This window comes from Vipera ursinii, assembly GCF_947247035.1.
Source record: "Vipera ursinii genome assembly, chromosome: 1".
NCBI classification, from domain to species: domain Eukaryota; kingdom Metazoa; phylum Chordata; class Lepidosauria; order Squamata; family Viperidae; genus Vipera; species Vipera ursinii.
In genome coordinates, this window is record NC_139512.1 from 118,757,557 (window position 1) to 118,782,123 (window position 24,567).

The window sequence follows — 24,567 nt, forward strand, 5'->3', positions numbered from 1 at the left end:
ACGCAAGGCCTCGAAGCGCACCCAGCCCTCTCCGGCGCCCGGCGCAAGCTCCGCCTCCTCATCCCGACTCTCCTTGCGCCCCGCCGCCGCCCCGCCTCCACTGGTAGGCCGCAGCCTGCGCTCGCTTCGCCCTTCTCGGGCCTCTGCTCTGTCGTCGAGAGTGGCGCGCTCCGCTGCTTCCCGATGGGGAAAAAATCGCGGGCGGCGCCGGCGGGCCGCCGTCCGATCCTGCAACTCTCTCCGCCGGGGCCTCGTGGGGGACGGGAAGAAGCGGCGCCGGGGGACGGGGACTCGGCGTCAGAAGCGGGTGAGGGCGTCGGCGGAATCCTCGGCTGTCACCGCCCGGTGCGGCCTACAGGCTTGGGGTGGCGGGCGGGGGGCGGGGGGGTGGCAATTGCCCCGGCCGCCCCTGACGAAAGGGCTTGCGGGTTAAGGCTTCCCCCGCCTGCCCTGGTCCTTCCTCTCCGCTTCCCTTCGGGCTGGTTCTGAGCGCAGAGCCGCCTCCTGCCTTTTTGCCGCGTGCTAACAACGCCTGCTCTTCAGACGACGACGACAATGGGCGCCTCGGTCGCTCTTTGGCCAGCCCAAACTCGGGTTTTCCGCCTTCCTTAGCTTAGCGGCCGGCGATGGGGCTGGCTTTGCCGGGGGGGGGGAATGTCCTTAGGGAACTTCTTCCCGGCTTTCCAGTAAGGCTGCCAAACTTTTGAACAAGACAAGGACCCCACTAGTCCATCCTCTCCCGGGCGTTGGGGAGGTGGGGGTGGGGGGAATGATGTGGAAATAACATGCGCTTGGAGATGGTGGATGATCTTGCGGGTGATACTGGACCAGAATTACTCCTGTGCAAATAATGATGGAGAGGCAGATGATGATGATGATGATGATGATGATAAGGAGAAGAAGAAGAAGAAGAAGAAGAAGAAGAAGAAGAAGAAGAAGAAGAAGAAGAAGAAGAAGAAGAAGAAGAAGAAGAAGTTGGAAGGGACCTTGGAGGTCATCTAGTCCAACCCCCTGCTCAGGCAGGAAACCCTATATCAAGGGTCTTCAAACTTGGCCCTTTTATGATTTGTGGACTTCAACTCCCAGAATTCCTCAGCCAAGCACACTTTATTTATTTATTTATTTTAATTCCATTTATATCCCGCCCTTCTCCGAAGACTCAGGGCGGCTTACAAGCTTACTTGCTGAAGAATTCTGGGAGTTGAAGTCCACAAGCCATAAAAGGGCCAAGTTTGAAGACCCCTGCCCTATATCATTTCAGACAAGTGGCTGGCCAGTCTCTTCTTAAAAACTTCCAGTGTTGGAGCATTCACAGCTTCTGGAGGCAGGTTGTTCCACTGGTTAGTTGTTCTAACTGTCAGGAAGTTTCTCCTTAGTTCTAGGTTGCTTCTCTCCTTGACTAGTTTCCATCCGTTGCTTCTTGTCCTGCTCTCGGGTGCTCTGGAGAACAGCCTGGCTCCCTCTTCTTTGTGGCAGCCCCTGAGATATTGGAACACTGCTATCATGTCACCCCTCACCCTTCTCTTCATTGATGGTGGTTTCCTTCCTCAAATATGTTTTGGGACGTTATTTAAACGCCGAGGGTGGGAATTCTAACTTGCTTTTCGTACCTTGCACTTTTGGTTCTGAGGGAATTTCTGAAGCACCTCATAATTAAAGATGGGGGAGGGGAGAGAGACTCCAAGATACTGTGCTAAAATCATATGAAACGCTATATAAGTGGATTGGTTGACAGGCAGTTTCAGTCAACCAGGACCAAGCATTTAAAAAAAATGATAAAAGAAAAATCAGTCATTAAAACCATAAGTTTCAGTGTTGGAAATAATGGTTAAAGTCAGTTTTATCTTTTAACAAAAAGGACAGTGATTGACTGTCATCCTTGAGGGAATCTCATGACTGGATGCTGAATGTGAAAAGTATATATTCTCGTGCACAATAGATATGATCTCTAGCCAGAGTTTAAAATACATTATTACTAGGTGTGTGCATTTTTATTAACATTTGTAGCTGAACAAAGCCGACTGAAATAGTTGAGCAGTTAAAGTAGTAGCTGTTTTGAAATTTAAAGAAATTAAATCTAGATAAGTTGCTCTTCCTGTGATTTTTGCAGTTGCAAAATCATTGAAGGAAATCGGTTGGATTTGAAGTGGACTTTTCACAAAGCAAAACATTTGTTTCCATTGATGGAGAGAACTAAGATATATTTGAAAAATGTGTGAAGGAAGCAATGGGATAATTTTTTAATGGTTCTTCTTTATTTCTGCAGTGCCCAATGCTACCTCTCATACAATTCTGAAGAGTTTCAGAGTCTAGAACAAGGTGTGTGTATGTGAGAGAAAGATACAAAAATGAACATCCAACAACCGAAAGAAGCTATGATTGACAGGATAGCATGGAGAGTGGTTGCCTATAGTTGCCAAGAGTAGGACATGACTGAATGATTAAAACTACTACTATATTGCTAATAATCAGTTCCTTTGCTTCTTATGCCTTTGTTACTTTTCTTGAGAGAGCTAGGCAGAAAGCCTGTTTCCTTTCCTGACACCACCAATGCATGTTTTTATTATTTTTTATAGTGAGTATATTCTCTTGAAGTGTTTATGTTTACTTTTTCCAGATGAATGTGAAGTAACCGAAGAGGTCCCCAAAATAGCCCCAAACCCTCCTCAAGTTAACATGCCGGTTGGTCCTGTACCCATCAAACCAACAGGTACAATATTTCTAAGTTTCATTTGTAATAGTGCCTAAAGCTAAGTTACAAGGATCATGCTGTTTGCATACAACAATTTTTTAAATGTTACTTATTTAACCTTTCCTCTTACATATATCCATTAGAACCATACAGGTAGTCCCCGATCTACGACCATTCATTCAGCAACCATAGAAAATTATGAATGAGTGGGACTAACAACAGGTCTGCAAAATTGCAGTCTTTGCAATATCTCCACAGTCAGATGATTGTGATGAATGGCTCGTGATTACAATATTGCATCAAGTAGTGATTGCCATGTGCAACTTTCCCCTGCCAGTTTCCCAGAAGAAAACTCGATGGGGAAGCTGGCAGAAAAGGTCACAAATTGTTCCCATTGATTTTTCTCCAGAGGAGTCCATTATGGAGCTCCCTTACTGGCCCTCTCAAGCTCCCCAATGCCTGCCTGCAGCCCTTGCTTATCTGCCTGTGCTCCTCAGCACCCGCCCATGGCCCTCACCAGCACATCCAGAGCTTTCACCAGGCTCCTCACATTCCATGCGCCCACAGCAACTCCCCCCCCATCCTTGTCTAAGACTCCTGCCTCTTCTCACTTAACCCATGTGGCCCTGGGGTCATGACAGTACATGGGACTGCAATCACTAAGCAATGTGGTCCTGTGGCATTGCACTTTACGACTGCATTGCTTAATGACAACAATCCCAGCAGTCTCGTTGCTATCAACCCAAACTGTAAACTTGTTAAACTGATTTTTATAAAGCAAGTTGGATACAGGATTTTTACAGATTAAATACTGGAGTTATTTTTCTGAATTGATTAAAATGAAGAATTATGTGCCTTTTAAATAAACAAGAAAAAAGATTCTTTGTAATGTTTTTATTATATAGTAACCATTTTTAAAAGATGTAAGTCTTCCATCAGATTTTTGAAACCAGAACAATATTAATGTTCACAGTATAATTTGTCAAATACATATTTTTTTACAAAATTTATATTTTTTCCTAATTCCAAAGGATTTGTGATAGTGTACAGCAATAAAGAAAAATATAACACGTAAATCTAAATCAAAAGAAATAGCATAAAAGAAAAGCAAAGATAAAACCCATGAGAAGCACCTACAGTATGTCAACTAGCAATAAAAAATTTTTTTTATAACACTTGAGAAAGTTCCCAAAATTTATTGCACACAATTTTATAACAAATATCAATATTATTTTGGTGATAGCAACAGTGTTTGAAATCCAGTTCAAACCATCAACGTATATTTTTTTCTTTGCACGGAGCTAAATTTGTATTAGTGGCATTAGTTCAAGAATCTGATTTCCTGATGTGGTTCTTGGCGTTCCCCAATCATATTCTAATATTTGACTTTGCTGTTGTAACAGATTTCATGACTTAGGTGAAAAGATTGCATTTTCACTGTTTGACACGAGGACAACCATAAGTCAAGCCATAAGAAGCTTTACTCTCTACACTTTATTTTATTTATGTGTTAGATTTATATATCATCTTTTCTCCAGGAGTCAATGTGGTTTTTACATAGGGATCTCCTTTCATTTTACTTTCACAACAATTTCCTTTTAAGGTAATTTGTGCTGAGTGAGAATGATTGCCTCAAGTTACCTAGTAAGTTTCCATGGCTGAGAGTGATCTCCCCACTCCTGCATGAATATTAACAACTGTACTACACTGGCATTTAAAGTCATAATGTAATTTGTATTGTTTTAGTTTAGCATGTTGGGTAAGCTCCACTGTTATTTGTAAAACCATGGTTTTGGCTTAGATGTGCTTACATTTTTACAATTAACCAAGGTTAAGAAATCATGGCTGAATGAGTATGGACCCATTATTTTGCAGAGAAACTGTAATTGCCATTTTTTCTTCTTTTTATAAGAGGAAGAGGGTTTCTTTTTAAAAAGCATGGTTGGCAAGTTAGTATTAATTTTGCATCAGGGTTAAACTTGTTTTATCCTTTTTTGGAGTCAAGGATTTAAAAGGTCATTTTCACTTTTTTGCTTAAACGTACAAAAAACTCATGCTGTGGATTTTCAGCTAAGTTTTTACGATGCAGTTTGGAAAAATTTCCAGGACTACAAAATTGGGGCTATAGTCCACACCTGGCCTAGTGTGATTCATGCTTAAAAATTCAAAATATCTTTAGGATTGGTAGAAAAATTATTTGCTATAGTAGTAAGAACTGGTAAGTCTATTTTAGGCATTTTGTAAATGAGTTATGGTGCTGGGGTGCTGTATGTAATAAGTCATTTGGCTTAATCTAAGGGCTTGTAACAAATTCAGACACCGAATTTTCCATTTGGATAATTATAATGGGTTGCTGTCATGGAATGCTACATATGATAATGTTGACTTTTTCTTTTAGGTGGCTTGTGTTTGCTTGGTACATATGCAGACAGTGATGAAGAAGACAGCGAGATTACCGAGAAAGCAGCACAATCTGCAGATGCAAATGGAAATAATTCAGCAGACATCGATAGTACTCTGGCTAATTTTCTAGCGGTTAGTAGGAATGTTATTTTGGGTCATTAATTGACTTAGTCCTTGAACTAGTGTAGAACATCCCCCCAAAAAAATCACAGTAGTACTTTACAACAGACAAGAAAAGAGAGAAAGCATCGGAGGGATAATGTTTTTAAGAGCTGCCCTGGTGAAGTTCGAACATTTCATATAATGATTGTACATTTTCTCTTCTAGATTGACATTAAATATATGTTCTTTAAAAATGTCCTCTTCTACTTTTTCAAGGAGATAGACGCAATTACTGCTCCTTCCCAACCTCATGAAGCCACTGTGCCAACTACAGCTCCACCACCAACTCCTCCCCGGCCAGAACCCAAGGAATCTGCTACCAGTCAGGTTTTGGTAACTGCAAATGGAACAGACCAAGTAGCTGCATGGCAATATGACACTCAGTGCTCATTGGCAGGAGGTGAGCTCATTGTAGCTAGTTTATTCATAGATGATCGTATTGGGAGCGTCACTTAGGCCATTCGTTCTATCTGCCTGCTTACAGAACTTCCCTATGATTTAAGGCTATTAATCTGTATACTGAACTCTTGGATTATAAAGTAATCTTTGCATCTGTTACTTGAAGAATACTCTCAAGCTCCTGTCAACTCAAGTCACTTTTTCTAAGAACATAATATATTCAAGTCTCTCTACCTTGCCTTGTAAGATTTAGTTACCAATCCCCCTAATAAACATTGCTCTTCATCAATTTGTCAGAATCCTTTAAAAGTGTAGTGCTCAGTTCTGGACCAAGTACTTGAGATGGGATCAAATTAATTTACTTTCCACGACTTGGTAACTATAATTCTATAAAGGTAAAGGTTCCCCCGCACGTGCGTGCTAGTCGTTTTCATCTCCGTTTCAAAGCCAAAGAGCCAGCGTTTGTCCAAGAACGTCTCCATGGTCATGTGGCTGGCATGACTAGCCTAACATTGCATCTGCATTTTTAGCAGCTGGGTTAACCTTCATATTCAGTTTGTGATCAATTATAATTTCAAGATCATTTTCACATCTACTATTGCCAAACCTAATATCCCCCCCTCCATCCTTTGCTTGTTACTTTGCTTTATTTTTCCTAAAAGAAGAACTTTGTATTTTTCTTTATTCAATTTCCAATCTATTTTTCTAATTTATTGTTTTGGATTTTGTTTCTCCCTTCTGGATTATTAGTCAATGCATGTCTTCATCCAAGTCAAAGATTATTCAGATAAAATCTGCTAGTATATAAAGACTGATTGAACTGCTTTGTCTGTTTAACTAAGTATACTTCAGTTTTTTATGCAAAGCTGAATACAAAGAGTTTTACTAGATTGTGCTTTGGAATTGAAAGATTATTAAAAGCAATTTATAAATTTTGTCTTGGTTAAGAATTTGAGATTTATTTAAGAGGGGGAGATAGGGAGCAAATGCAGTTGCTGTCCCTCTCTAATGTATGTGTATGGAAAAATGTGAAGATGCTCAATAACATAGTCTATATTTGCTGATTAATAAAAAAGGGGAAAGTTGCTTATTAATATTTGGGGGATTTGGTTTTTCCCTTAGTGGAAGTAGAAATGGGAGACTGGCAGGAAGTTTGGGATGAAAACACAGGCTGCTATTATTACTGGAACATTCAAACAAATGAAGTTACTTGGGAACTACCTCAGTACCTTGCAACACAAGTCCAGAATCTCCAGCATTACCAACACAGGTAAAATTAAAGAAGAGAATAATTTCAGAAGTTAAATTGGATTTTGGTTTTTTTAAACATACCTTAACTAAAACTGTTCTTTTGCTAGTTCTGTAACAGAGGCTGATGAAAGCTACCATGTGGCTGCAGATATCAGTTCTCAGGGGAAAGGTGGAGGTGGTACTAGTAGCACCATTGCTGTTCCTGCTGCTGGTAGTATTGGACGTAGGACAATTCCTTCAAAACGTGAACTGAGAAAGGTCAGTCAGTATCAATTTGAATGAAACATTTCCATGACTGTTTTAATCATTCTTTCCTCAGGACTGTATATACCTCTGGAATTTTTTTTTCCAGATCAAGAATGGGTAGTTTCCATTTTGGAGTACTTGATATTGTGGAAAACCAGCTTATATAAATTAGGTTGCTAAGAGTTTATAGCTAAATGTTATGTATTAGTGTTCTCAAACTCTGTGGTGCTATGACCCTAAAATGGTAACATGAATTTCTGTGAAACAGCCCCCCCCCCAAACAGACATGATTGCATTGGGATAAGAGTTAAACAATAGATGAGTATAACACTTTAAATAATAGTATGCCTGAGTATATCCACGAAACTCTGATAGGATGTTACAACCATAAAAAAATAATTTGGGAATCCTCCCCCATCTTCTTTTTAACAGGAGGGCTGAGCTGCTTACTTTTGCCTCATTTCTGAAATCTGGTTTTAATTTTGAAGCAGCCACTTTCAGTCTTTAAAATAGGCCAGGGGAAAAGAAGATTTTATTTTTTAAACTGTTCTTTAAATGTTGCAGTGTGCAAAAGATTGGCAGGCTGCAAGTTGGTTTTGGCACTTTCCAATGCAGACCTACTGAAACAGTCCATCTGCTGTTTATCTTCCAGCTTGCTGTTTGTAAATATTTTTTCCCCATTCCTCATTTCACCCTTCCTCCTTCGTTAGGGCCCTTCCTCCTCCACTGTATTTCCTTCTGCAGAGGAAGCACCAAGTCAGATGTTCAGGACATTGTATAAAAGTCTCATGTCCTCCAGGCATGATGATTTCCCCTTGGAAATAAGTTTTTAAAACATTAACTTGATATATTAAAACATTTGAAAGGAATTGATGGTGGCCCTTGGATTCTTAGGTTGCTTTGCATTCTACATACATTTTTTTTAATTAAACTGAATAAACGTCTTTGGAAAGATCCTCTGACAAGCCTGTCTATTTTCAGACACACATACCCATAAGAATCACAGTCCAGATTTTGAGAAATGTTTGTATATAAATACAACAAGGACTTCATAATTCAGAATAGTGCTTTGCATTTTAAAATTTCTAGTCTAGTCTCCCACATGCCAGCTTGAGAGCCAATTTGGTCTGGTGATTAAGGGGCTGGCCTAGAAACCAGGATGTGGTGAATTCTAATCCCACATTAGGCATGAAAACCAGCTGGCTAACCTTGATCAGTCTCTCAACCCAATTTTCAGCACAACTCATTTCACAGGATGGTGGCTAGGAGGAGGAACGAACATGTATATTTGCTGCCTTGAGTTATTTGTAAAAACAAAGGTGGGTTAAACATCTAAATAAAATAAATACTTTTATTTTAAAAGTTTCAGCAGGCCTAGGAAAGAAGACATGCTGAGCTGTTATTTTGGGGGTTTGTGCATTGTTAATCTACTGGCTGTACCTTTGCAGGCTTTGAATGAATATGGGAAAAAGAACACAACACAATATAGAGATTCAGAAAGGCTATATATGTATTTATTAAATTTACATGCCTCCCATCTCACTGTCCAAAGTGAGTGGAGAGTCTCGAGAGCAGAGTGTAGTTTATAATCTTTGAAGCACTTGATTGGCTCATTCCTGTCAGTATTCTAGTAGTTCTTAGAATGTGATTTGAATGCTTCCTCTGGCATGGTTGAAGAAGTTAACCTTTTGATGGAAAAATCTCATTCACTTCACAGGAAGTGAACGAAGGCATCCAGGCACTATCAAACAGTGAAGAAGAGAAAAAGGGAGTGGCTGCATCTCTGCTGGCTCCTTTGCTTCCTGAGGTAGTGAAGGAGGAAGAGGAGCGTTGGAGGCGGAAGGTTATATGTAAAGAGGAGGTGGAGCCATTGATGGAAGAAGATGCAACAGCAGAACAAGCAACAGCCATTTCTGATCAGCAGCTGGAAGGTGTTCATGATATTGGGGAAGACCCCTCTCAGGAAGACCTGTGTAGCGTGGTGCAATCGGGAGAAAGTGCAGAGGAAGAAGAAGAGCAGGACACTCTGGAACTGGAAATGGTATTGGAGAGGAAGAAGGTAGGTTATGTATTAGGTAGGAATTATTTTGTCAAAGTTGTAGCTCAGGGGTGTCAAACTCAATTTCATTGAGGGCCGCATCAGCATTGCAGTTTCCCTCAGGGGGCCAGGGTGGGCGCGGCCTACTGGGTGGGCATGTCTGGAGTGCTTGTGGCCTACTGGGTGGGCATGGCCAGCTCTACATCATTCGTGTCAAGGGTACCTATGGGGGTCTGGGCAGGAGTGGTACAGTTCTGAGGGTCTCTGGCAGAAGGAGATGGCACTGGGGCAAGTGCCAAGGCATGGTCCACTGGAGGAGCCTCACTGTTCCTCTCGGGCCATGCGGGGGAGGGGGGCTAGACGGTGGTCCACAGGTCAAATGCCCAGCCAAGCCCTAAGCCCAGCCCCACTTCCCCCAAGGGGTGCCCAGCTGCACTTACCTCCTCAAGGCTGCTGCTGCTGTGCTTGCTCTCCTTAGCCAGGTTGCCCATGATGGGTATGAGGTCCCTCTCCATGTGAAGAGACCTGGCTTTGTATCCAAAGCTTCCCTAGCAATAGGATGGGAGACCCACCCAGGATAGGCCAGGAGGAGGGGGCAAGGGGATGGTGAAAGGGCAGCAGGGAAGGACTAAGGCAGAACTTCCCTCAGACCCTCCCTCTCCCTCCTTCCTTCCTTCCTTCCTTCCTTCCTTCCTTCCTTCCTTCCTTCCTTCCTTCCTTCCTTCCGAGTGGTGGGAAAATATTTGAGATGAGGGAGGAAGAAAAACAGACAAGAAACACAGTTGGGGAAGTGTCATCCTTTGTGAGGAATGAAGAAATACACCATTGCCTGGAAATGGCCAGCACATGGCCCTCGCCTACTTCACATATCCGGCTTGATGGGCTCTGGGGGAGGGGATGCCATGAACAGCATGAGTCGATGTTACCTGCACAATGCAGCCCGGCCCCCAACCTCCCCAGTTTTGGCAGGCAGCGGGGTGTTTTCCTCACAGTGCTGAGAGGCTGAGCCGGGTGGCATGAATCTGAAGAGAAGCGTAATGCTGCCCAGCCCCTGGCCTGCCCGAAGTAGGCAGGGCCATGTGCTGGCCACTTCCAGGCAATGGTGCATTTCTTCATTCCTCACAAAGGGTGATACCTCCCCAGCACACACCCAGAGGGTGGGGCCAACGCAGCAGGGGCTGGTCCCTTGCTGTTTCCAGATGGCCTTGTGGAGCTAAGACTGAATGTGTTTCAGCATAGATGGCCACCACGAAATTGTACTTTGGCTCCCAGCCGGCCTGGGCCAGAGCCAAGGCAGTGGGGGCCGTTCCCTCACTGTTTCCAGGATGGGTTTGCGGGCCACATGAAACCACTTCGCGGGCCGGATCCGGCCCCCGGGCCTTGTGTTTGACATGTCTGTTGTATTAGTTAAGAGGAAAAGGATGTACTTGCAGATACTGCATTGAAGTAAAAGCTATAATATCTTCCCATTATTTAAAAAAGGGAGATCCCTTTTTGGGTTAACTTGCTGTTGTGTTCTTTGGCATCTAAAATAAATGTATTAAATTTGGCTTCTAGGAGAAAACTTATCAATTCTATCTTTTAAGATACAGGTCCTTGGCAATAAGATGTCAAGAACTTTTTTAAACCCATGTGTCATGTAATTATTGTACAGTAAACGCATAGGGTTGATTGTGAACTGTTTTGTATCGTCTTGTTAAAGCCTTGTTCAAACGTACTTCATTCTTAATGTATAATAATCCTACGACTTTTTTCACACTGTTAAAGCTTTGTATAAACACCAACCCACCTACTCACCCTTTGTGATCGACCTCTTCCTCTTGGCTTTTAGAAAAGAGTAAAAATTGTATATTTCCATGAAGCCAAAAAAGCTGGTCTATTATAATTACGGTACCTCTTGCTCATGAGATTGGGATTCTTTGTTACTGTTAATGATTTATATGCAATAGTTGATTCCAAATGTTTTTAGTTGCTATTTTAATTTATTATATGTCTTACCAATTTGGGAATTAAATATCTGCAGATTGGAGCTACCTATATAAACCCTGTAAATAGATAATGTACTATAATAATGTAATATATAGAGCCATAAGTTAGAGAAAGCTTACATCTTATCCAGCCGATGTCATTGGTGTAGAAAATCCAGTGCTATAAAATCTGTTTGCAGATTTCCACCAAGAGAGAGGCCACCTCTGCTTTTGGTAGTTGGTTGTATTATATCAAGCAACAAGAGACAAAACTGTATAGTCCATCCATGTTTGAAAGAAAAAAATATTGGTGCACAGAAAACATGTTCATATATTAAATAAATTAAAAATAAAGATTTCGAAATAACAGTTCATGAGTAAGAAGAAAGAATTTTGGTGTGTTCAGTTGTGATTGATTTCTTTAAACTATTATTGATTAAATTTTATATTTTTGCTATTCAGAATTATTATTTATATATTATTACATATATGTACTTTATTTTAGAATTTGTTATATAACAATTTGAGAGCCTTTTTTGTGTAAAAAAATTACATATTTTCTGTTATGTGGTGTTCCTTCTTTTATCGATTATCAGCTTGATAATTATCTTGGTACGTGCTAGGCAGTAAAGTTTCATTAAGGTCAGCATGGCTTCCAAAGCAATTTTGGCTAATGTTGCAGAGTTACACTGGAAGCAAATTCCTGTATCTCCAAATCAGAGATGATACGTATTTTTGTGGAGGCTGTATATGTATAATGTGCTTCCTTCAATCTACTGAGAATTTCTATACTTCATTATTACAGAGTTACTGTCCATGGTGGTTAGTTGTTTTAAACTCCAGCTTGACATTTTTTATATTTTCTCGTGTATAGAAAATCAGATTCCTGGTTGAAAAAAATATATTTTGCGCTGATCAAATTTTCTATCTTTGGGGCAGGGGAAATAATTTACGAATGAGTAGATATGGGCAATCAGACAGCAGTTGATACAAAAAGTAGTGAGGCTTAGAGCAAAAGCTCTTAAAAGCAATGGGGGAAATGATTATATAATAGAGTGTTCTACACATACAGTCTTTCATTGTTGAAGGCAGATACGAATTCTCCAATACTGAAATAATGTTTAATTTTTATAGGCAGAATTACGAGCTTTGGAAGAAGGCGATGGGAGTGTTTCAGGCTCCAGTCCACTTTCTGATGCAAGTCCATCAGATTTAACACGGCGGTTGCTACCAAAGCAAGGGAAATGGAAGCTGTTTGGAGTTGCTAGTCCTGAATCTACAAGCCGAGGGTCTAGCAAGACAGGCCAAGATAGTCCTGAGCCTGGAGAAACTAGTAAGATTCTTTTCAGTTCTTTGGTTAACCTTAGTTGTTTGTGTCTTCCTGTCTCCTGTGCCAATTTATTGTAAAAGAAAAATGTTTCAAGGGAAGTTGGGGAAGTCTTAAAATGGGCAGAGGGAAAACTTGGGGAAGGATAACACAGCAAGAACCCTCCCAAAAGATAGAGGAATATCTAGCAGAGAAATGGCAGAACCTCTCAACTCCTACTCTTTTTCCCAAGGAAATCTGTTTAAAGGGGCCTAAACAGAGTCAGACAGCTAATAAACTCAAAGGAACTTGCAGATGTTATTTTATGTGTGTGTGAGAGATCTTTGAGGAATCATGGGGAACAGGATAACAAAGTTCCAGAAGAGTAGAGAAAGGCAGATTTTGTACATATATTTAAAAAAGGGGTGGGGGACACCTAGTTATTTACATATCATCTTGAAATTTGTACCACGCAAACTCTTTGAGACAAATTACTGAAATATTCAGTTGGGTAAACATTTATTAAAACATGCATTGCTTGGCAAGAGCTAGCTTTGGTATTAATTTTCTTTTCCCAACAAGTTAGTTGACCATGGAATTCAATAGACAGAGCCTTGACTTCAGCAAAACATTTGACACAGTCTCCCAAGAGATTTTAGTAGAGAAAATAACAAAATATGGGTTGGACCATGCTAGTTTTAGTTGGATATACAGATGGTTAAAAAAATAATATCCCATGACCATGTATCAAGCTGAAGAGAAATATCCAGTAGCATACTTCAGGGCTCCGTTCTAGGTCCTGTGCTTTTCAGCATTTTTATAAATAACATAGAAGGGTTAAATATGCAACCATCACATTTTCAGACAAGGTTGAGGGAATAACAGCCACCTGGGAGAATACAATCAAGATTTTGATAGGCTGGAATAATAAGCAGAAGACAACAAACTTCAGGGAAACTAAATGTTGCAGTTGTTTTTAAAAGGGTTGTTTATGAGCCAGGATTTAGTCGTTTCAGAAGATAGGACAAGGAAGAATGGATTTAAATTACAAAGAAGTCATTTATATTCTTTGGTTCTGTAATCCTTATGTTCTGTGACTGTGGAAAATGAGAGTAGAGAGTAAGATATAAAGCCATTCTTCTTGTTTTCTCTTCAGCTGTGAAGGAAGAACCAGAAACCGCTGATGACAACTTGGGCCATGGGCCAGACATGGAAGAACTTCAAGACAAAGTGAAAACACAAGGGGTTTTCAAAGTAGAAGATGAAGAGCAGGACTTAAAGGTGTGTAAGTTAAAATAGGCTTTTTAGACAAGAGAGAATCATGTATTTAGGTATACTATTTGCAAGTCTTGTTTTCCTGGCACACAATGATCATTCATTTTCATAGCATTAAGAACAGCGATATGACCTGAAATTATACAAGTATGATCATTTACAATCTCAAATTTAAGCACAGAATAAATAAATAACCCTATCTGAGTATTTGTAGTGATGTAGCATAAAGACCAGGGGTGTCAAACTGGTGGCCCGCAGGCCGGATGCATCACATGCAGGCCACGCCCACCCCAGCTCCGCAAAAGCGAAAAAAAACATCGCGATATGTCACGATATATCATGTGACGTGATCGAGTTTGTCACCTGTGATACGGATTGGCCTTTCTTTTAACCTCTTGTCTTTTTGTGTGTGCAAGTGAAGTTGTCCTTAAATCATTGTTGGTACTTAATTTAGTCTAGGAGGTTATCTTATCACAGAATACCTCTGAATCTTTTAAGTTTTAATTTTTTTAACTGTGCTTTTAGTAATACTTCTAGACATATGCCGTGGTACATTCAAAAAAGTTACAGCAATTTTTAAAAACATGGCATTTGATATGTGAAGGTAATGAAAGTTCTAACAAGAAGTAGGCAGTCTTATTAATAACAGGAAGTGTTGATTAGTAATGGGAAAGATACAGACTTGTTATCCTCTAATTTAAGCTTTGCAGCTTCTGTGACTGTTAGTACTGAATAATGAAATAACAGCATTTTTGTGCAAAGTAGGTGAAAAAAATCTGCATTGGACATAATAATTACTGATTTATATATATTTAAAATTAGATAAGATCTTAAATTATCCCATCAGGATAAAATAAAAGTACATGGGCAATAAAATTCAGGACAATACCTTTTTTATATTTGGCTAAAATTGATTGGCTCAACTCTGGTCCTCATTAGTCCCAATTTTTTTCAGCTGAGATTTACTGTTCAGATCATGGATCTTTGTACAGTTCAGAGTCAGCATTGCAATAGTCTTTTATGTTATGACTAACAAAGCAAAACTTGACCTCTTGCTTGCTTTACTTTTGGCAGTTTCAGATTGGAGAGCTGGCCAATATGTTGATAAGCAAGCTGGAGTTCTTGGGCATCAGTAGACAGTCGATCTCTAACTTCCACATGCTACTGTTGCAGACTGAGGTAACCAGGGTTTACCTTTTATTAAAAAGAAACAATGGAATGTAGGAAACCTTATACATGAAGGATTGTGGTGTAACAAGAATTTAGGAAGTTCAAGTCCCATGGCATGAATAGCAGTCTCTATTTCTCTTCCCTTGTCCCTTCCTCCCCCGCCAGCTGTTGGCTTTATTTAAGACAGTATTTTATTTGCGGACATAATGGCTGTTATGTAATCTTTATAATTAATTACAAGCTTTATCTTTACTGCTGCTTCCTCTTCTAAGAGCTTAGCACTGTACAAAATTCTAGAGTTCAGCAGAATGTGGCATATACGTGGCCGGTTGTCTGCAAACTTTTCATTGTTCTGTGTCTTTTATCTCTCTCTGACAGACTCGTATTGCAGATTGGCGGGAAGGTGCTCTCCAAGGAAATTACCTCAAACGCAAATTACAAGATGCAGCTGAACAGCTAAAACAGTATGAAATAAACGCCGCCCCTAAAGGCTGGTCCTGCCACTGGGACAGGTACGCACTCTTCTCCCCTTTTCACCTTTGACCTTTGACATCTCAGACATGATTTGTGATCATCACCACCTACCGACCTGCCGTCATCTGTCTGGAGACTGAGAGCAGCTGCACTTAGCGGTGCTGAGCGGGCAAAGAGCCTCTGGCACATACAGATTTTGAGCCAGCCACAAAAATTGGAGAAATATAAAGTCTATGTTAAGTGTGTTGAAATGGATTTGATTCCGTGATTGGACAGAGCTGGTGTTTACTCTCGAGTGTAAATGCGCTAAGGAGGGCGGGCTTGGGGGGTCGCGCATGCGAGAGCTCTGTGCACATTGCAGGATCTCAGGAACTACGCTCCCAAGTAACGTCTGTGTCCTTATGGAAAGCTCACTGCCTGAGGATCTCAACGAAGAACAAGATAACTATCTCCTGCCAGCAGGTCAGACCAAACTATTTCTTCTTATTTTTGGCTTTCTTGATTATTTTTGTTTATTTGAAATCTTTGCTCTTTTGTTTTTCAGCTCCCAGATCCTCTCCCTCTCAGTAGCAATTCACTATGTCTGACACCAAGAGTATCATACATGTGACTGCAGCAGTCCATGGGAGCAGCCATCTTTCATAAATTGGGCTGTTTCTCTTTTGCTATTCTGGAAGGAAATGAATCCTGAGGCTACCTTAAAGTCTATTTCCTCATACAGCCTTTAATTTCATATCAACCGCAAGCGAGTTGTTTCGCTAACCCCCTACTCTTGGAGCAGGGGGTCAGGGCTGTGATCACAGAGCCAGCAGGCAAACAGTTTGGAGCAAGCTCACCTTGCCAATTCTTCCTCAAAGCTGTTTGTTGCCTTTGTGAACAGCAGTCCTTATTATAAGAGGTTCTTCCTGTGAGAGCACTCCACTGTCGCAGGATAGGACCACATTATTGTGTCAGTGTGGGGGGTGAAGAGAGTAAAGCTTTGTTTTCTTTCTTGTGATTTAGGGATCATAGACGCTATTTCTATGTTAACGAGCACTCAGGCGAATCCCAGTGGGAGTTCCCAGATGGGGAGGAGGAGGAGGAAGGACAAATCCTAGAGAATAAAGCAGAAGCTCTTCCCAAACAAGCATTGAAGGAGAAAATTGAGTCTGGTGAGGAATCTACTGATAATGCTACAGGTACAGGCCTAAAGGTTCTGCTGAAAGAAAACTAAGGGAACATTTTTAGAGAGGGGACCAACCATATTTAACACAAAAGAACAGTTGCTTAAGGAGAAGTATGTCTAATTCGTACACTGAATGCTAAACTGAAATGTGAGTGCATTGTCAGTAATATTCCTTTGTATATGTAAAGTAGGATACTCTTTTTCATCATTGTATGCAGTTCATGCTATGTATCCATCTTGGAATTTTTTCAGTTTAATTTTAGAGTTTGGGGACTGGTTATCTGGATGCTTATTAATATTGGAGGTGGAACAATTGCTTTCTCATTGTTCGGCAAGAAACTCACATAAAAATAGAAGTTGCTCATATGTTAAAGCAAAGGAAACTGGACAAGAATATAGTCGCTAGAAAACCCAAGAAAAATGAAATAGCCATTTACTGCATATCAGGTTACCAGTCTGACAATTGGAAGAGTTTAAAGACTAAAGTAGGAAAGATTTTCATTCTGAAACTACAGAAAGAAGGAAACATAGCTTCCTATATGGCTCTATCTATACTCCAAATAAAAATAAAGGAACAATTTTTAAAAGATTTTTTTCCAAGTGTCAATAGAGGTGGAACAAGGTGAAATATTTATCCCTGGAAATATACCTGGAGTGTTAGATTTAAATTTAGACAAATCATTTCAAGAGAGGAAAGGTGAAAAGCTTTCAGAAAAGGTATTCCAATATATGGATGAATTGGCATTGATAGGAGTCTGTAAACTCCAGGAGAGATACATCATACTTTCTACTGCTAAACAAGAAATCAGTTGTATTCCAGAATGGATATGTGTTTGGTCCCCAAAGTTCTAGTAGTACAGATTCTTGCAATGATATATTTTTATTTTTTATTTTTTTTATTTTAATCCCATTTATATCCCGCCCTTCTCCGAAGACTCAGGGCGGCTTACAAGCTTAGCAATAGCCTTCATTCTATGTATATGCCTGCTTATTAGGGCTTTCACACACACCCCAAGCGGCATTATTACAAAGTCAGCTTAATTGCCCCCAACAATCTGGGTCCTCATTTTACCTACCTCGGAAGGATGGAAGGCTGAGTCAACCTTGAGCCTGGTGGGACTCGAACCATATGCAGATCACAATCCAGTTCTAATAATACTGCATTCTGGAGAGGAAAAAAAAACATTCCTTCAAGTGGAAGATGAATGACAGATTGCTATTCCACAAGATCCTACAGAATTTTTTTTATTTTTGTTTTACTTGTATCCCGCCTTTATTATTTTTACGGATAAAGTGGATAACATATCCAAAACACTTCCTCCTCCTTTATTACCCACAGCAACAACCCTGTGAGGGATTGATTGATTGGTCCAAAGTCAACCAACTGGCTCTCATGGCTAAGGCGGGACTTGAACTCACAGTCTCCTGCTTTCTAGCCTGCTGCTTAACTACTAACTAGACCAAACTGGTTCTATGCAAGAAGGAATTGAAAATTTTCTTCAAAATAAACAGAATACCAGGAATCTCTGATGCTATCATTTGGGGCATAAGCAAGCATGAATTAGCAACTAAACCAAAAAGAACAACATATAGAACAATTAGAATTCAAAATAAGAGAATTAGAACATCTGGATAGAACTGCATAACACATAATCCAAAAGAACAACTAATGAAAGAATTGCAGTAACAAGTTTATTGGAAATGAGAGAACTACAAAAGAACATTTAAAAAAATTCAAGCGTGAATAAATCAGGGAAATTTGTCTCAGATTATAAAAAAGATCAACAAAAAAGAAAGGTTAAATTGTTGCAGACATAATCAGAAATTATAGAAGAATTGGCAGCTTTTTTCCAAGGGACCATATTTAACAGCTAACATTGATGAAGTACGCTATGAATAAATATACTGAAAACTCTGTCCTTAAGAAATTTAATGGGCAACATAGGCAAATACTAAGTAAGCCTATAACTATCCAAGAAATAAAAGAGGCAATTTATTGTTTATTTCAGTTTTATTCCACCTTTATTACCTTATAAGTAACTTGAGGTGGCATAACATGGGGAAAAACTAGATCCAGATGGGCCAATAGCTTAATATTATGAAGAACTCAGAGGAATTGTTGGAAATTTTAAAAAGTGATGCCACAAATATGGGAAGTAACATACTGTACATTACTTGGAATTACAAAGAAGAGAATGACATGGAAAAACCACAATAATACAATCTAATCTGTTGACTATAGATTATAGCTTTTTACAATTCTAGTGAGTGTGTTTGAGATAATATACATATTGTCAAATAAGTTATATTCTGAATAGGAATAAAAAGGACAACAGATTTATAATCAGTACAATAGAATACATCAACAATAAATATGAGTCAGTTGCCAAATGTCTGAATTTTGACCACATGAGCATCAGGATTTGGCAGTGGTCGTAAGTGTGAAAAATGGTCATAGGTCTCTTCACTGCCATTGTAACAATCATTCAGTGAACTGTTGTAAGATGAGTATGTCAGTCAGAATACAACAAAGGTTAGAAATTAAACATGATGTTTTTGGTCATTTCCCCCTTTTTTATGATATCTTTGAGTAACAAAATAGTGGAAACTGGCAGAGATTCAAATGGTCTTAAAAATTATTTTTCTTCTCAAAAATAGCTTACGGTAATGTATTTTGTCTTTCTGGTTAATTTTTCATCAATGATATATTAACTGCATTAACTAGATCAGAGGTCCCCAACCTTTTGGGCGCCAAGGGTGGTTCCATGGAGAGAGGTTTTTCTGTGGACTGGAGGGTGCGTGTTTTTGTGTGCTGCTTGCAGTTGCTGGCATGCTGCAGCCCGGTACTGGTCCACAGACCGGGGGTTGGGGACCCCTGAACTAGACAACTTCAGTAACTTGTTTGTCCACTCATCAATATTTTACCTCAGGATCATCTATTTTTTTCCCATTTTCTCTTCTTTCTTTAAAAAATAATTAAAGAAAAAGAAATAGGTTTGCCTTTGGCAAAAGAAGCCCCGTCAAATGATAGAACAAAGCAATAAAATGTCCAAGTTAAAACTTTTATATAACTTTTTTCTTTCAGGTACTGTTTCTAAAGAATCTCTTTCTAGTCAAGCTGGAGCTACTTCTCTGGTGCCTCTCAGTCCATTTTGGACTGTTCTTCAGCCGTCTGTCCCAGTTCTGCAACCCCCTTTACCCTTAGAAATGCCCCCACCCCCGCCACCCCCTCCAGAATCACCACCACCCCCACCACCCCCTCCCCCACCTCCTGGAGAAGATGGAGAAATACAGGAAGTAGAAATGGAAGATGAGGGAGATGAAGAGCCACCAGCACCAGGAACAGAGGAAGATGCTGTTCTAAAACCTCTCCTTCGACCAGCTGTTGCCAACAGCCAGGTGAATTAATAATTCTTGGCGTATGAATTATATCTGTGTTACTGCAGACAAGGTTCTCCATTGTGAAACCAATTTGACCTCTTGTCGTTCGTAATGCATGGTCTTCCCAAAGCCATATCAAGAAGTAAACACAATTTTCATCAGCTGTCCAGATGTATGCAAAATGAATTATGTAAACGTTGCTGCATTATGCAAGAATTTTGAATTGGTATATAGCTTGTTGTGAAAAAATATTTTTTTTCTAAAAATATGAAAGTTGAAGGAAATCCTTGGGTTCATGGCATTCAGGGCTTTAGGAGGAGCATCATTTGTGTATAAGGAGATAGACTCTAATTTAAATTTTGTATTGATTAGATACATTTATTTATTTGTTTATAGCCTCCCCCTAGAGTAGGTTGTGTTTAAAATTAATTTACAAAAAGTTAAAACAATTTAAATGCCTTAATAAGAGTGACAAAAATTTGTTCCCTCCATATATAAAATAAGTAAAACAGTTAAAACACTGCTGTAAAGAGCATAAATAAGAAAACGGTCTCGGTAACAAATCACTGGTACACATAACTCTCAAGGGATATTCCCATTAGACGTTAATTGATAGGCACGTACAAAACAGGTATGGAACAGCTGTTCCATAAAATATCCCAAGTATTAACTCATGATGCTTTTTTATGTTAATATAAGTATCTTGAACTTAGCACAGTAGCAAATTAGCAGCAGTTACAATGCCTTCAAAAATGGGTAAACTACCATTAGCAATCGAGCTTTGCCATTTTTTTCTGGCTACTGCTTTTACCCCAACCTCAAGGATAATCCTTAGACAACAGTACAGTAATCCAGTCATAATACAAACATCTCTGTTTGTCTGTGGAGATTCTCAGTCATCTGCGTCATGTTTGTCTCAAAGGTGCTTTTTCAAAAGAGAGCTGGACTCTTCTGTTTGTAGTAGTAGTTGAAAGTGTCACATGGTGATGTATCTATTGTTGCAGAGAGCAGTAGCTACTTTTCACAATTGTATTAAACTGTACATGAATGATGGTAATTGCTTGTTAAAGGTTTGTAGGATTCACAAGCCTCAAACTCACTTCCTTCTGTCTTCTTCCAGACCAACTCTGAGGCCAGTATATCCACAACGTCCGCTAAACCTTTAAAAAGGAAAGCTTCCGAAATGAATGCTGGACTGGTGCAGCGAGCAGCAACTATTGGAAGTTGTCCGGTGCTTTATGGCCAGTCAGTAATAGGTGGAAGTAAGTTTCATTCCTCGTGTGCTGCTTTGGTTATTATAACTCTGGGGGAGATGTTTGGACATTTCTCATTCTTTATGCTAAATTGTGTATTCAGGCCAACAAGCCCACGGGGTGACTTTACAATCAAGTTACCTTGGAGTACCACAGCCAGCTCTCATAGGCTATTCAGACTGCAATGCCGCAGGGGGACTTCCTGCCAGCATAGCACAGCCACTTTCTTCGCAAGGAGCTCCACCTGCCACTGCAGAACATCTGCCGCCACCGCCTCCTCCTCCTCCTCCTCCTCCTCCTCCTGAGTCACCACCTCCACAAGTTCCAAAGTCATTATCTCTGGAGAAATCCAAAAAAATTAGAAGAGGTAGCAAGGTGAGTGCGTAAGTTTGAACTTTCTATCATTAAATGTACCAAAATGGAACGAGTTGCATGTAAATGGAAATGCGTGTTATTTTATTTAGCTGTTCTTATTACTTGTTCATTAGGTAGCATTTCATAGAGGTAACTTATTTTAGGATATTGGTTTATAGAAATGTACTGAGAAATTAGGGTCTTGGGCATGAGAGCTAACATCCTGGTGGCCTAATCTCAGTCAGCTTGGAGAGATTAGCTTGGTGCCCAGAATTTCTGAACTCGTAATATGTTTGGGGTTTGAAACAAAACACATTTTACTTTTTTATGTGTGTGAATCAGCAATGTAGAATTAATTAGCTGGGTATTGGATAATCTCATGTATATTTTGATTGGATCAGTTTTTATTTTTTATATCAGAGGTAGACAGGCTATGTTGTCCAATATTTACAGTGTTCCACCACTTTTCTTTTTGACCCTTGTCCATCATGGCATGTAACCTTTAGCCAGAAAGTTATTAAAGATACCTTATTCATGAACATAAGATAAAGTAAGGCAAGATGACTTTTTGTTTATAGGGGGCATCATCAGGCTTCTCAGAAGAGACTGTCATTGGCTCTCTTGGGCATAAGCCTGTGGCCAGTGGTCAGCCTGAGGTGGCAGATAGCTCCCCATTATACTTGAGGAAGCAAATTATCTAGTTCCAGTCCAAACTGGCTTCAGATTAGGACACAGAATAGAGATGATCTTGGTTGTCCTATCGATGACAGAGGGAGTTCTCTTTGATCTCTCAATGGCTTTTGATCTTATCGACCATAGTATTCCTCTGGATCATTGGACTATTCTGGAGATCATTTGAAAGTGACAAGAAAGGGCGGTCTCTCATCATTTCATTTCAACATATCCCTGTTCTGGGAAAATTCAAAGAAACACAATACGCACCTATCCTGAAAGCATTATACGGGCTACAATTTATTTCTAGATGAGAAATCAATGCCTGATTTTTTTTTCTTAAAAGCCAGAGATGCGCAGAATCTCTTCAGTTTTAAGTATTTCAATGATACAAACTTTCCAAAGAAGATTAGAGTTCGGCAACATCTAAGGGGAAATAAATAGTTTTGATGTTTGTGAATATTTTGTTACAGAGGAAAAAAAATAAGACGAAGATGCCATCTCTGGTAAAAAAGTGGCAGAGCATTCAACGGGAATTGGATGAGGAGGAAAACTCCAGCTCTAGTGATGAAGATCGGGAAGTGATGTCACAGAAGCGAATAGAAGAATGGAAACAGCAGCAATTAATCAGGTATGTAGAAGTTTGCGTGATACATCTGCCACTCAACTGCATGCACCCTAAAATATTTTCATTCAGATCAATTTTTCCTAATTTGGGGGCAGCATCTCTTATTTCATGTGGTATTATCAACAAAAATGGAGGATGATTTTGTGTTTAAATTGCTTTTCAGCATACTGTGTTATGTAACCAAAAATTTAATATGTACTATAAATTAAAAATGTTCATTATTTAGGATATGTTTTTTTCATAAATTGGTGCGCACTTAGAAAAATGTTTTCCCGCTTTTAGATCTTACATTGTGAGGTTTTTCCTTTTTTTTACTTGTAATGTTTCCTTCTATTCTTTTTTACAGTGGTATGGCAGAAAGGAATGCCAATTTTGAGGCTTTACCTGAAGACTGGAGAGCTCGACTCAAGAGGCGGAAAAACACTTCAAACACATAAGCTTTTTTTTAAAACATTCATGTACAGTTCAGAACCTTTTACTGTTGGGTCTGTTGTAACTTTGAAGATACTTATTTCAGTTCAATTACCTGAGAATTTTTTTGGACTGGGGAATCTTTTGGAGATATACTTTGGCAAATAGGCCTGTGAAATGATGGTTAGGCTTGATAATTCTATGTTAAGCAGCTCCCATTTCAGACAGCTGACACACTATTCTGTCCAGTTCCCTGGTGGAGCACATAACAATGATTGATGCACTTTGGCTGGTTCCATTTCTTACTCCACATTTGCTTTTTCAGGTACTGTAATGTGTCTAGCTGTAACTTGCCACTTGCATTTTTTGAAAAATGTATAGTCTTCTCAGATCAAACATTTCAGGATTTGAATTCCCTTGTTTCATTCCTGGTTTTGTCAACACTTTAAATATGGCAAAAATATTTGTTTTTCTGCCCTAGGCAATTCCCTTAATTGTATTAAAAATAATCTTCCCTTTCTATTTTTGCTGCTCTTAACATCCTACTAGTTTCCTTGATGTGGCTAAAACAAGATGGCAAATACATTGTATGTAGCTGCCATATTGAGCACTTTTTGAATTGAAGGGGGCTCCCATGTTTTTATGGGTGGGTATTCAGAAGGAAGGAGCCAAGTGACTCATTTGTATAAAAAGCTGGTGACTTGCAATTCTGTTGCTGGCCAGGCAATAGCTGAGTGGCCTCCACAGTCCTGGATCAGTCCCAATACAGCACCTCCTCATAAAGACTTGCATTTGTATGCTAATCTGTGTTTAAGCCCTATCTAATTGGTTGCCAGTTGATAGATATCTGCTAGAGGAGTGGGGGGAAATTAATTTCTCAGTATTTAATTCTTAAGCCCATGTCACTGAATTCCAACAGAAAGTCTGTGTTTAAAGTCAGGCTGAATATTTATTCAACCTATGAATGAGTTAACTCTCCATTTGCTTTTTAAAAATCTAAATCAAGTAATAATGATTTTCTGTAAAATGAAAGAAAAGACGGTTTATGGTTGAATGCCATTTCTATTTCTCCAGTTTATGGCTATGTAAATTTGTATATACAAGTTAATAAAATCTCTTTTTATACTTCAGAACTGTTTCATGCTAGCTTGAGTCCATTGTCAATAAAAATGATAGTTACCTAGCAACTGTATACCTGATATGAAAACTCTGCAAAATTACCTTTCTGCAAATATGCGTACGTCAAGACAACAATGGATAGTATATTCATCTGCATCAATGGCAGATCTTTCACTTATCTACAGATCTGAAATAGCACAA

General features: G+C 39.6%; 1 protein-coding gene across 4 annotated transcripts; it reads left to right on the plus strand.

Annotated features, from left to right (window-relative positions):
- The first annotated feature begins 86 nt into the window (after positions 1 to 86).
- On the plus strand, positions 87 to 24,380 carry FNBP4 (formin binding protein 4). Of its 4 annotated transcripts, none has more exons than XM_083349381.1 (17): positions 87 to 307; positions 2,618 to 2,710; positions 5,091 to 5,227; positions 5,474 to 5,657; positions 6,779 to 6,926; positions 7,015 to 7,165; positions 8,871 to 9,212; positions 12,293 to 12,491; positions 13,621 to 13,745; positions 14,814 to 14,918; positions 15,288 to 15,421; positions 16,386 to 16,561; positions 19,634 to 19,947; positions 21,050 to 21,185; positions 21,286 to 21,557; positions 22,682 to 22,839; positions 23,183 to 24,380. In XM_083349381.1, the coding sequence occupies exons 1-17, from the start codon at positions 184 to 186 to the stop codon at positions 23,271 to 23,273; spliced, it is 2,889 nt and encodes a 962-aa protein (XP_083205507.1). In that variant the 5' UTR covers positions 87 to 183; the 3' UTR covers positions 23,274 to 24,380. The 4 variants fall into 4 exon arrangements, with proteins under 4 accessions (XP_083205507.1, XP_083205508.1, XP_083205506.1 ...); XM_083349382.1 differs by having other exon boundaries at positions 16,386 to 16,534; positions 21,050 to 21,191; XM_083349380.1 differs by having other exon boundaries at positions 88 to 307; positions 21,050 to 21,191.
- Positions 24,381 to 24,567: the final 187 nt, after the last annotated feature.

What these genes read in the sequence shown, in the direction of transcription:
- FNBP4 (XM_083349380.1), top strand. Translation starts at nt 184, where the DNA reads ATGGGGAAAAAATCGCGGGCGGCGCCGGCGGGCCGCCGTCCGATCCTG. An exon ending in ATGAAGAGCAGGACTTAAAG is followed by an intron (nt 13,746 to 14,813) that starts GTGTGTAAGTTA and finishes TACTTTTGGCAG; the next exon opens with TTTCAGATTGGAGAGCTGGC. An exon ending in CAGCTGTTGCCAACAGCCAG is followed by an intron (nt 19,948 to 21,049) that starts GTGAATTAATAA and finishes GTCTTCTTCCAG; the next exon opens with ACCAACTCTGAGGCCAGTAT.